Here is a 12,213-nt window from a genome sequence, read left to right as displayed (position 1 = left end):
TCTGGGAGCTAGGTGGTGCAATGAATTAGTGCTACCACCTCTGGAAACCTGGCTTTGACTCCTGAATAGGCCACAAGCAGAAGTATGTTTGGTTGTTGAATAATATTCACATTGTACTGTATATAATACTGTTCATATTAACAATGAATATTCTCCTCTTAATGAGAATATTATTTCATTAATCTTCACCACAGTTTTATGAGGTTGGATGAAGAAGGATTATCAATATTTTACAGATTAGAAATCTGAAGTACATGGGTTAATGGGCCTATCCTGCAGCCCTTACTCTGGCAAAACTTGACTTCAAGGAGACTCATCTGAGTAGAGGCTGCAGTACTAAGGCCAAAGGATAATTTTTTAAAAAAACACATAAGTAATTTATGGCCAGATTTTAAATGGCTTACTGGGATTTTCAAAAGCACCTAGGTGCCTAACACCCACTGATTTCAGTGAACTTTTCCATTTTCAAAAGTGACTAAGGCCCAGATTTTTAAATGTATTTAGGTATTGCTGTGCTCAGCATTGAAACACCTAACTGACTTAGGAACCTAAATCTCCTTTTTAAAAGGGGTTGATGCTTCTAAATCAGTGACGGATTGCAATGCTGAGCACAGCAATACTTAAATCTGGGATTTAGATACTTAAGAATCCAAGTCCCATTGACTTTTCAATGAGAAACACTTCTGAATTACCAATATCACTTTTGAAAATGGGATTCAGGATCCTAAGTCATTTAGAGACTTTTTGAAAATTTTACCTTAAGTGTCTTTCCTGAGACTGCACAAGAATTCAGTGTCAGAGACAAGGTGAGAACTTGGAAGTTCCTGATTCCAAATCCTGTGTACTTGTCACTAGGTTGGCCTCATTGGGAACACTCACTTTTGCTGACATTTTACACAGGTGGAAGTCAGCCTAAGAAAGGGCTAAGAAATTGAATAGGAAGAATATATTCGAATTGAGCAGAACTTTCTGAGTTTTCATAATGTCTGCTAACAAGATTGCTGTTTCTGGGTCATGATTTTGAGCAACAAATCCATACAACATTTTAAAAACAAAACAAAGATATTTAAAAGGTAAAGAGATGATGCATTTTTAAGTTGGCTATTTCTCTTAGATGGCAAAGTGAATGTGTGATCCAGGATCTGGAGTGAGATTTTGAAAAATGCTCACTCAGCATTGGGCTAATTTTGTTCTCACTGAAATCAATGGGAGTTTTACCACAGAATACAACAGCCGCAGAGTTAGTGTTAGTGCAGAGTTAGACTCAGCGCTGAACACTTTTAAAAATCCCACTGTTAATGCTAAGTTTAGGCATCCACGTTGGAAAAAATTGGCCTTAATGTTTAATGAGCTGGTGGTGAGTGATTCAAATCAAAGTTCCTGCAGTTCTCCCAAGGATCTGGGGAAGTTTGGATGCTCAGGTCCAACTCTTGAAGTTTGGCAATTATATAGCATTTATCAGAAATAGTCACTAAAAGCATTTTCTCTCTTATACACAGTGATACTCTGCAAGCAGTGACTGCACAATTTAATATGAAACAAAACTAGGACATTCATTCATGCAGGTCAGATAGCAACCTGCATGCTGTTACTACTGTGATACAATGGGCAAGATTTAGTACTTGTACAGTTCCAATGAAGTCAATGAAATTGCCCTATGTGTACAAGTTATCAGCTGAGAAAATAAGTAACTGTTCCTGATTTATTTACACTGAAGTCTGAAAGGTACCAATAGTAATAAAATTCCTAAGCAGTTTCTCTAATACTCTTGCTGTAGTTTCTAAATGGAAAAACTCCACCAACAGTGAACTTCTACATAGCACCAGTAAAAGAAGAAAAGGGAAAATGTATGCACCTCGGCATCATGAGTGTTGAAGATAAAATGCAAAAGTTAAAAGATTTGACACAAACCTTGGGGAAATATCACATCCTTGTTGCATAAAGGCACCCAGGGAAAACCAGAGGCTGTTGAATATGCCAAACTCATTAGGAGGCTGATCACTCGGTCCTTCTTTCCCATCCTCTGGTTCTTCTGTGTGCCACTCATATGGGCTAAACCTGCTAACTAGGAACAGGACCACACTGACACCAATGTAGGCAAAGACTATGCACATCCAGATCTCATACGCCAAAGGGTCCAAGAAGGAAAACACTCCTGGTTTAGATTTCTGGGGCTTTTTGATCATAATGGATATCCCCAAACTCATAAAAGGCTTAGAAAAATCAATGACCTCTTCTCGTACCAAAGTGATGGTCAGAGGTGCAACAGCAATCTCTGCTTTCTAGAAGAAAAAGAAATATAGATGCATAGATTAACTGAATTTGGTTTATAAAATCATCTAAGCAGCTACATCCAAAATTACAGCTTTAACACAAGCAAACTGTTAGGTTTATTTATGTTTTCTTTTCTTGATTAATTTAATCAATTATTAAAATAAAATGCAGGTTTATATTTGTATAGGAAGTATACAGATAATTTAGTACACAGATAATGTGGAAGGCTCAGATACTATGGTGATGGGTTGCAGAATAAAATCCTAAAAAAGATCATTTGAGGCATCACCTAGGTTGTTAAAGTAAGTAAAAAACAAGTAAACTTAAAACAAAATTATAATAATCATGCGATCCCCACCAAATGTTCCGAGTAATAGTTCTGTCTACAAAAACATCAGATATAGTCAGTGATAACCAAATTTTCTGTCTGATATGATCCCTCCTGCAGGAAAAGATGCAAATAAATGATCCCACTGTGCACTCCAAATAGTATGAGAAATATAGAAATGAAGGAAAGAAACAAATTAAGGCCCAGATGCTGCAAAGCTATAAGCCTGTAAAGTTTAGTATGTGCCTAAGTCTTTGGAGGATCAGGGCGTTCATACGTTTGTTTTGGTGTTACCTTAGATCATGTTAAAAGGCAGCATGTCAGGAATGGAAATGAAAAAGCATAGTGCTTCCATCCACCACCTTTACAGTTGATGGGGAAAACCTGAATTTGAGACGAATACATGAATACGTGGATCTAGTATGTTTATATTGGAAATTCCAATCCTGACTGGATTTCTAGGTGAGTCTCTAACACGAATACTTAATAAAAATAAATAATGTATACCTTGGTTTATGAGAAAATAAGATATTAGCCTAAATTTCTCTCTTGTCTCCTTAATAAGTACAAGTATGATAGAGCTGGTGATAAGTTAGTTCTTCCTGCAGGAAGCACAGAAAAGTCCCATAGGGTCAAATTCCAGACCCTTATGCAAAGCCTGAGTTGAATAGTTTTGTACAGGGAATCTCTCTGGGATTCATTTGGAATAAATCCTCAATCCCCAGGAGTGGAGTTCTAGCATTGCCTTTTTACAGGAGTGACTGTAGTTCACGGATGCAGCCTTGGACTATTCCCCTGCCTCCACTTGGATGTTTTGGCCAGTGGGTCTACATAGACATTCTATCAAAAAAGATGATATCACTATGCATGGTTATCCTTCATGAATGAAAAAAAGAATCTATCATGCTGTCTGCTATCATATAGCCTATTTGTATTATGCCAGGTTGCTTAGATTTGTTAATTTAGGCCTGGCATAAAATTCTCTTATAAAAGTAAAAGATCTTGTGGAGGGAGGTCATGCTGATGCAGCACACTGACTACATTGATGGATGTTTTATTAAAATACTCTACTGTGCCACAAATCCAAAATATATATGAAGGAAATTTATAACAGCAGACTGACGTGTGTGGCTAACACACATTCTCAGCATGCACTGTAATGGCTCCATAGATAATGACTGGGTATTATCTGTAGTATGCACGTGTATTTGATATTTCCCTAACATGATTTTTTATTTAATCGGCCTAAAACACTTAATACATTGTGAAAAATATGGTGAGCAATTGCTGCATCTGGCCCAGTAGTTAGGCTCGAAGGGCTAAATTCTGACTTTTGCAGCCAGAGGCACTGAATGGGTCATGGCAGCAGAGATGTGGCAACTGGGTGGTGGTACTGTGAAGCATCTCTGCAATCCACCATCACCACACTTCCCTCCAGGTGATATAATGAGAGGGCAGGTCCCTCACATTTCAACCAACCTGACTGGCCATGCTTTGTTTAAGGTATGGAGCATTACTGGGTGTGTTAGTTGGGCCACTATTGTGCTCAGGGGCTTAAATCTGTACTCTTTGAAATCAAGGGGAAAGGGCTCACAGAGATCAATGGTGCAGAGTAATACCCTGGGACTATTAGTGGCAGCATTCTGCCTGGCTCCCTTGTGCATGTGATGAATAGTGTCCCTGTGTTGTCCTTCTCTCATCCCCAAGACATCCATACAGGGGGAGCCAAGACTTACTCCCAAGCCTCCATGACATCAGTGTCTTAATTTTCTTGCATAAGTACTAAAATGCTGCAAATTCATGTTATGGACAAGCATCCTTAGAAATGTGGTGCATAGGCCACAATTTAGCAATACACTTAGCATGTGATTAAGGCCATCCCAACTCAGCAAAGTACTTAAGCACATGCTTAAGTCCTATTGACTTCAATGGGATGTAAGCACATGATGAAAGTTAAGCATGTACTTAAATGCTTTGCTGAATTAACCTCTGAGCAAGTTGACTGCATGATACAAAACCAGAAAGAAAATCTGAAATGTTATAAGTTTGTGTACTCCTGTAAAATTTGAAATGCCTAAAAACTCTTAAAATTTTTTTAAAAAATCTATATGTTAAAAATAGTTCAGGAATGAGACACATTCCAGCTAGAAGCAAGTTTTGTAGCCAAATGATAAACCTCTGAAAATGGAGACTTATAGTAGAAATTCTGTCAGATCCTTAGATTATGTCTGCACTTGAAAGTCCCACTGTACAATTTTAACTTAAGCACCAACTGAAAATAATTATACATCAAGCCGTAATTTTTTCATTGTGCAAATTTGAAACAATATAAGCTAAAATCATCCCTAGTATAACTTCACTGAGTTCAATTGGAATTAAAGCAACAATGGATTTGACCTAGTTTATCTATCCACATTCATACACACATATGTACATGAAGAGTCTTTTGGAGAATGTGTGTGTAATGGGTTGTCCCTCAGAGGCAACCATACAGTTGTAATTTAAGCCTTTTAGAACTTTTGATAAGATGAGTTATTAGAGTGTGAAATAAGACAGCTTGAATTCTGCCACTGAAAATGCTGAACCAATTTCATAGCAACAATTTGTTTTGAAATATGTTTGAAAATCTCACTTGTTTGCATGGCAGCCATTAGAGCAATACCTGTATTTTGGGTAAACATTACAATAGTGTTGCCAATTCTCACAATTTTATTGCAGATCTCCCAATATTGGTGGTTTTATTATAGCCCTAGCTCTTGGAGAGCTGTGATTACATGAGAATGTCAGGTTTCAGAGTAGCAGCTGTGTTAGTCTGTATTCGCAAAAAGAAAAGGGGTACTTGTGGCACCTTAGAGACTAACAAATTTATTAGAGCATAAGCTTTGGTGAGCTACAGCTCACTTCATCCGATGAAGTGAGCTGTAGCTCACGAAAGCTTATGCTCTAATAAATTTATTAGTCTCTAAGGTGCCACAAGTACTCCTTTTCTTTTTATGAGAATGTCAGTTTTCATTAAAGCAAGGAAGTTTCTCAAAAGCCAAAAAGTAAAGAAAAAGAACCCTATATATATATTTATATATACTCACATATATACAATCTCAAGATTTTTAAGCTAATCTCATGATTTCTTGGGCCTCACTCATGATTTCAGAACACTGGGGTTGACAGTATCATTATGTTTTGTCTACTTGGTGAAACAGCTCACGATTACTCTAAATGTTGCTTGTTTTCTCTAAGTTGCATTTCTCACACCGACAGATCCCCTCTTTGCAGAAGAACAGTTTAATTGCTGAATTTGAACACCATGCCATATCTTCTTTTCTCTGAAGTTTCAGTTACTGTGAGCATGAATGGATAATGCAGCACTCTCATAATTAGATATCTGAAAGACTCAGAGAAACTTCTAGTCTTCTGTATACTGACAATAACTTGCCATATTTAATAACTCTCAATGTATGTAGTAGACTTGATTATTGGTCTGAAAAAGTATCACCTAAGACTTGACTTCTCTATAGCCAAACAGATACTGGGAGTATATCAGGGCTCCTGGTAAGTCTCTCAAGTTCTGTGATATTAGCTGGAGTGGTGAGGAAGCAGGGTTTTTAGACATCAATTAACTGGGGATTTATTTTTAGCTGCCACAGTCTGTCCATAAAACTTGGTGGTGTCTGGAGTGATTTTCACAAGTATACTGTTTTGCACATTAGGGCAGGCATAAACCCTGATTCTGATGAGGGTTGCTCTCTGGGTAATCTAAGGAAGATGTTATTATAGTTATTTCAGTATGATGTGTTCACCAAAATACTAAACCTCCTACTTTATGGTTTCCCCAGAAAAAGTAAAGAGATACAATTATGGATTTAAGTGATTACTAAAAGGAACAATAGTCTATACAAATAATGACTCAACATTGTTGAACACCTATTTTACAAACTAATTGGGGACAGAGGAGTTCATAAAATTGAAAAGTTCATAAAATTGAATCTTTCAAAATTACAGTAGGTATGGTGCATACATTTCAGTATGGTGCAGGCATCACTTTTATCTTGTCCTTCAAAACACTGCAAAGTGCTTTCCAATGCATTGAAAGCATTGGTATGTGAAGGGATGTTGACTTGTTCTTCATCAACACTTCTTTCATATAACTGGCTGTGCATAAAATCAATTTTCTACTTTATTTTGTGCTTGGTGAAACTGGAGTTTTGCTGAACAGCAACAACATAAACTTGAAAATCCTACATCTATGACAATATTTCAGTCAAGGCTGCATTACTTTCGAGCATGGATGGGTTATGGATCCTTCAGACTTTAGGTATCATGGCAAGATTAGGTCTGATGCTAAGGACAGTTTTACTTGCTGGAGTGCTATATTTCTTCCCTATGAGTACATATAATATTTAGTCATTCCCCTGACCACCACTCATATTGTGCTGTCTTAAAATAAGCACATAAAAATATGAACTCTAGAATCCCATCACTTCTCAGACTTTGACAGAAATTGGTAATGACATTCTTATTCCTTACAAAGTGAAAGAATAACATTCTGTGTCAAGAGAATGAATATTTAATTGGGGTTGACTGCTAGTGCATCTAGAAACACCTGTTGCAAATTGCTAACGGCAATAACACAAGGTGCTTCTGTGAATAAGCTAGTTATCAAGGGTCGTAGAGTATTATCGAGACTATTACTGTCATTCAGATAGATCAGGAGAGTACACTGGGATTTCTAGATAGCATTTATGGAGTCCAAGAAGACCCCAACCAAAACAAACCCCTAGAAAAATAAACATTACAACAATGCATGCATAATTCTCCACTGGGTAGAGGATAAGAGGGAGAACAAATTGTATGTGACAGATGTCAGTCACATTACTTAATACACTACTGGAAGGTGCTCAAGATACTCAAGTGGTTGGGGGTGGAGGATCTCTCCCCGCCCTCTCCTATGGAGATCCTAAACAACTACCTACTTGGGCTGAGCAATGGGAACAAGAACTGGCCCTTAATGCTGCCTTATGCTGTTATGAAGATGGGATCCAACGTGCTGATACAAACTCTGGAAAGAATAGCTGTATATAAAGGCAGAGATAGCAAGCACACTATCCTTTGTTCTTCTAGCACAGCCAGAAGGTGTCCTCATTCACACTCCAATAGTCCACTCCTAGAACCAAATTGAGTCTCCATTTCCCCTAAATGATAACATGGGAACTGCACAAGAACTACTACACTCAATTGCTAAGTGCCATGAGACTTTTCATCACTTTCCTCCCTGACAGAAAAATAAGTATTTATCACATGTATGGGGTGTCTGGTTCACACAGTTCATTTGCAACCCCGGATATGGCACACAGGTTTCATGCTTTTCATTTCTATTGAAGTTAGCATGTAGCTGGCACTAACTGTTGTTTGAGCTTGCTAAATACTTTTGGTATTTTTGGTCAGTACTGCAGCTGGTTGCCTCTAATGAGATAGATTATTTAAGGACAAATAGGCTTCAAACTCTGCTTGCAAGTTCTCTGAATTGGTTCTAACTATATGGAGGGCCAACATCTCTCTCATGATTCAGCTATAGTGGGTGCACTTAAAAAGCTTCTACTAGCTCTTCATATATTTTATGAAATATCTCTCAATCTATTTAAAGTTTTCGAACATTTTGGACCAGATCCTCAACTGGTGCATCTCCAATTAAGTCAATGGAACTATGTTGATTAACACCACTTGAGGATTTGGCTCTTCATTTGCAACTTACTGTAATAAAGATATTCTGCTAAATTCTCATGTTTTACCTTCCTGATAGAATTTTACAGTTGTGTTGCCTTCATGCTGCTAGAGAAGAGGCTCACACTTTAGATGGTGTTCAGGCAGTCTTTCCACATTTAAAAAACAGAGACGGGGATAGTTCCTTGGGAACTGCACAGGTAGGTTCTTCTTTGCACAGGTAATCTTCCTACTCTCATGTGGAATGAGAGATCAACAACATCTGTGGCACCATCTCCCACTCTCCTGAAGTGCATGGACAGCCCCAGGTCCATGCCTGGGGGTTCCAAGAGCTGCTGCCTGTGGGGGAAAATCTGGCAAAACTGCACTATTGGAACCAGGCTCCTGGGGAGCTGGAAAGAGGCACAAGGCTTTGATATGCATGGTCCTGGCCTTCATTGTAATTGGCATGGATCCTGGGAAATTTGTGGAGTTTAGGGTGAAACTCTGTTCACTCAGTTTTTCTTTTCTTTTCTTTTCTTTTCTTTTCTTTTCTTTTCTTTTCTTTTCTTTTCTTTTCTTTTCTTTATTGACTGGTTCAGGCAATCTTCACAGCAGTGCATACTAGTGTAAATCTTCTCACTTGGATAATTTCAGGATGGATTTTTATTTATCACCAAGATGAAGAGCCACTAGGTGGCTCTCTGAGCCTTCTCTAGGTTTGGTAATAATAGACACTGCAAATCTCCTTAGATATTCTCCCATCTTTCTGGAACCACAATCTGCTTCTTTCAATGTTCCTGTTTTATCTGTATTCAGGAATTTTACTTTTTTTGCTTTTCTGAGGAGACTTTCCATGGATCATGACAGAATGTGCAGTCATAGTTTCAGAACTGATTAGTTTCACTCTTAAATCCTATCATTGATGCCATCCTTCTGAGAAATGCTGGTTTTATTTTGAGTAATCTAGTTGTGGATCACATTGACAACACATTGCCGTGTGGATTCTCCATCATTTGAAATCTTTAGAACAAGACTTTGTGTCTTTCTAAAAGATATACCCCATTCAATGCTGAGTTATTGGGCTTGAAGCAGGAGTAACATTGTGAAATTCTAATTGCCTGGGTTTTGCAGGAGATCAGACTAGATGATCACAATGGTCTAATATTAATTTTTCAATCTATGAACCTAAGGAAAATGCCCAAACTGTAAAATCTACTAATATTAAGAAGAAACAACTTATCTGCGTAAATAGTAGAACACTTAAAATATCTGTGATTTTAACTTGAAAATAACAAAGCACTATAAATGCTCAAACTGAATTCTGGTTATTTTCTTTTTTTTTTTTGCCCCAGATCAAATGAAATGCATATATACTTTGAATATTATGACTAATGTTATGATAAGTTAAATCCTACTTCAAAAATTAGTATGCTTACCCCATAAACAAGTTCTCCCACCATCCCATTCCAGATTTTTGTCTCTGGATCCCTTGCTCCATATTTTCCATCAGGGACAATGGCAATTTTGTACTTGATACCAATATGTTTTGCAATTTCTGATGCCAGATCTACACAGTATCCTTCATACTTGTCATTCCCTTCAAATGTATCATGATTTTTCTTGAACATAACATATGGGGCTTCCTATAATGAAAGAAGTAGAACTGTAAAGGAGAAGTATACAGCATAGACTCTGAATAGCAACATGTAATCTGCTGATTGAACACTATATGTATTTTATCAAAAGCTCACAGATAGCATTAGCACATGTATACTTCCAAGCACTAACAGAAATCCATTTATATGAATATGTTCTATTTACATTATTAACTTGCTTATAAATGTTATAAAATCAGTCTTAAATACCCCTTTTACTATAAACACACACAATTCAAGCATTTATATAAAATTTACCATTTTAAGTGAGAGAGCTCACAATAGAAATTTGCCATATATCATAAGCTAAAAGGCTGACTAATGATTGGAGCTCTACATAATGCAAATGCATGTTGGATAATGTAAGGACATAATCTAACCTTTTTGACTTAATTATGTACATCCTTTCGCTTGCTGGAGATTCTCTACATTTATAGTCAGATGCATAGTCTGGTTGGTTATTTGCTTTCCATTGTTTAAAATATTTGGCCATGCCTTGGCTACTAGAAGGCAATTTGCATTTTAACAGAAATCACTAATATGGTCATGAGGAAATACCTACTTTCCCCCTTACACAGACAGTGCAGGTTCTATGTGGTTTCTTGGGATGCACCAAAGAATATGCACAGACCAAGCGTAATGTTAGAAGAATGCTGTCTTTGCATACTGTATGCAAAAAAAAGTCACGGTAGAGTCATTCTAAAACATAAATGAGCTAGAAAATTGCAAGTAAAATTGTCTCAGAAAAATGGATATTATGTTCTGTATGCAAATTACACTGTAATGATAATGTATGGTATGTGATTGCACAAAATGAAATGTCACAATATTCCAATATTATTGTATTGCCTTTTTTTGACACCCTGTGGATTCAGAATTTAGTATTTTTCTTTTTATGAAAATTATAATACATGATATCTTCAATTATTTTACATAATCTTTTTTAATAATCAGTTCAAAGTACATACTTGCCATTAAAATAACCATTTGCCAAAAGTCTACCTCATAAAAACATCGGCATCACCACAGTTTTCTCCTCTCCTCAAAATAGAAGATACCTGTGATAACAATTGGCAAATGTTGATTCCTTAATGGTGACCAATGTAGCCCTCTTCCATACTCACATCTTTTACTGCATGCCTAATTAGAACATAGGCAAAAGTAAAAGTATAAATGTGTACATTAAATATTCTTCATTGAAATTATCACATGGACATCACGTGTAAGCAGCAGCAATTTTGTAGTGTGATATCCCCACACCAAGTGTGACAGGGAAATTGTGTAAGCTAACCGTAATATAAGCACCTGGTATTTGTATATATTTCAGGTTAAATTCTGCCTTTAGACACTGACATACAGATCCCATTGATAGCAACTCGATCCTTGTCTATGCATCCAAGAGCAGAATTTGACACAAACTTCTATGTTTTAGAAGAGGAAAAACAAGTGAGTTATGTATCTTTTTAGTGTCATTAGCCTTTTGTTTTTGTAGTGCACACCTTCTGTAACTTTGGTTGGTCCCATGGTTGCAGCTGAGTTTGAGAAAGAACACTGAATGTGTACTCTGAAAGGAAACAGGCACATTGGTCAGCTCTTTCACTTAAGTTCAAGTTGCATAAGGAGAAGGTTCCCCAATTAAGGCCCAACACAACTCAGGGAGGGTGGAGAAAGCAATTCTCTCTTCAACCAGAGCAGGTCTCTGAGCACGTTATGCATGTGTTACCCTTAGCCATGCCTCTGGTCTGCCTCCCTAGTCATTCTTCATGCCTGTGCTGTGCTCCTGGGGTGGAGTCCCCTTTCCATGGCTTTTCTGTGACCCTTTTTGTCTTCGAGGTCTTTCATAGTTTAGAGTGTTTGCTAAGGACAGCTAAAAAAGGCCCTAAACATAGAAAAGTGTCCATGATGACTTTGGATGCTGACTTGCAAAGTCATATCCTGACTGGGCAGGTGATGTTCTATGCATCTTTAAATTCCCCCAGGAAACTGGAGGATGACAACAGCAGATCACACGTGAACCTCTGGAGGGCTGGAGTTTATGAAGCACTTCTAGGATTCATGCAGTAGTGCAATGCGTTACTTTAGTTGTACTGTGCATGACATCCTGGATACTGAAGGAAAACCATTGCACAGTGTCACTTGCTATTCAAGTCAATTTCTAAAAGGGGTAGTCAGCACTCCCTCCCACCAGTGCTGTCTTTTGAAGGTCAGGAATGGGGGGGATGGATGGCAATGCCCTTGGCCTGACCCAAACATACC

The 12,213-nt window shown here is 37.6% G+C and overlaps 1 protein-coding gene across 8 annotated transcripts in view; it reads right to left on the bottom strand.

Annotated features, from left to right (window-relative positions):
- GRIA4 (glutamate ionotropic receptor AMPA type subunit 4) overlaps nucleotides 1-12,213 on the bottom strand; it is a 294,100-nt gene that overhangs the window by 55,925 nt on the left and 225,962 nt on the right. For all 8 annotated transcript variants that reach the window (XR_006277594.1, XR_005293872.2, XM_043504201.1 and 5 more), the window contains 2 exons: nucleotides 9,739-9,945; nucleotides 1,912-2,282 (listed from right to left, as the gene is read on the bottom strand). Coding sequence is in view for 6 of the 8 variants with exons in the window: in XM_043504201.1 (XP_043360136.1) it covers nucleotides 1,912-2,282; nucleotides 9,739-9,945 (578 nt within the window). In the remaining 2 variants the exon portion in view is untranslated. The remainder of the gene's footprint in view (nucleotides 1-1,911; nucleotides 2,283-9,738; nucleotides 9,946-12,213) is intronic.

Source organism: Dermochelys coriacea, chromosome 1 (genome assembly GCF_009764565.3).
Source record: "Dermochelys coriacea isolate rDerCor1 chromosome 1, rDerCor1.pri.v4, whole genome shotgun sequence".
Taxonomy (NCBI): Eukaryota; Metazoa; Chordata; order Testudines; family Dermochelyidae; genus Dermochelys; species Dermochelys coriacea.
Note: the sequence above shows the minus strand (reverse complement) of the source record. Positions and strands in the feature narration are given on the sequence as shown.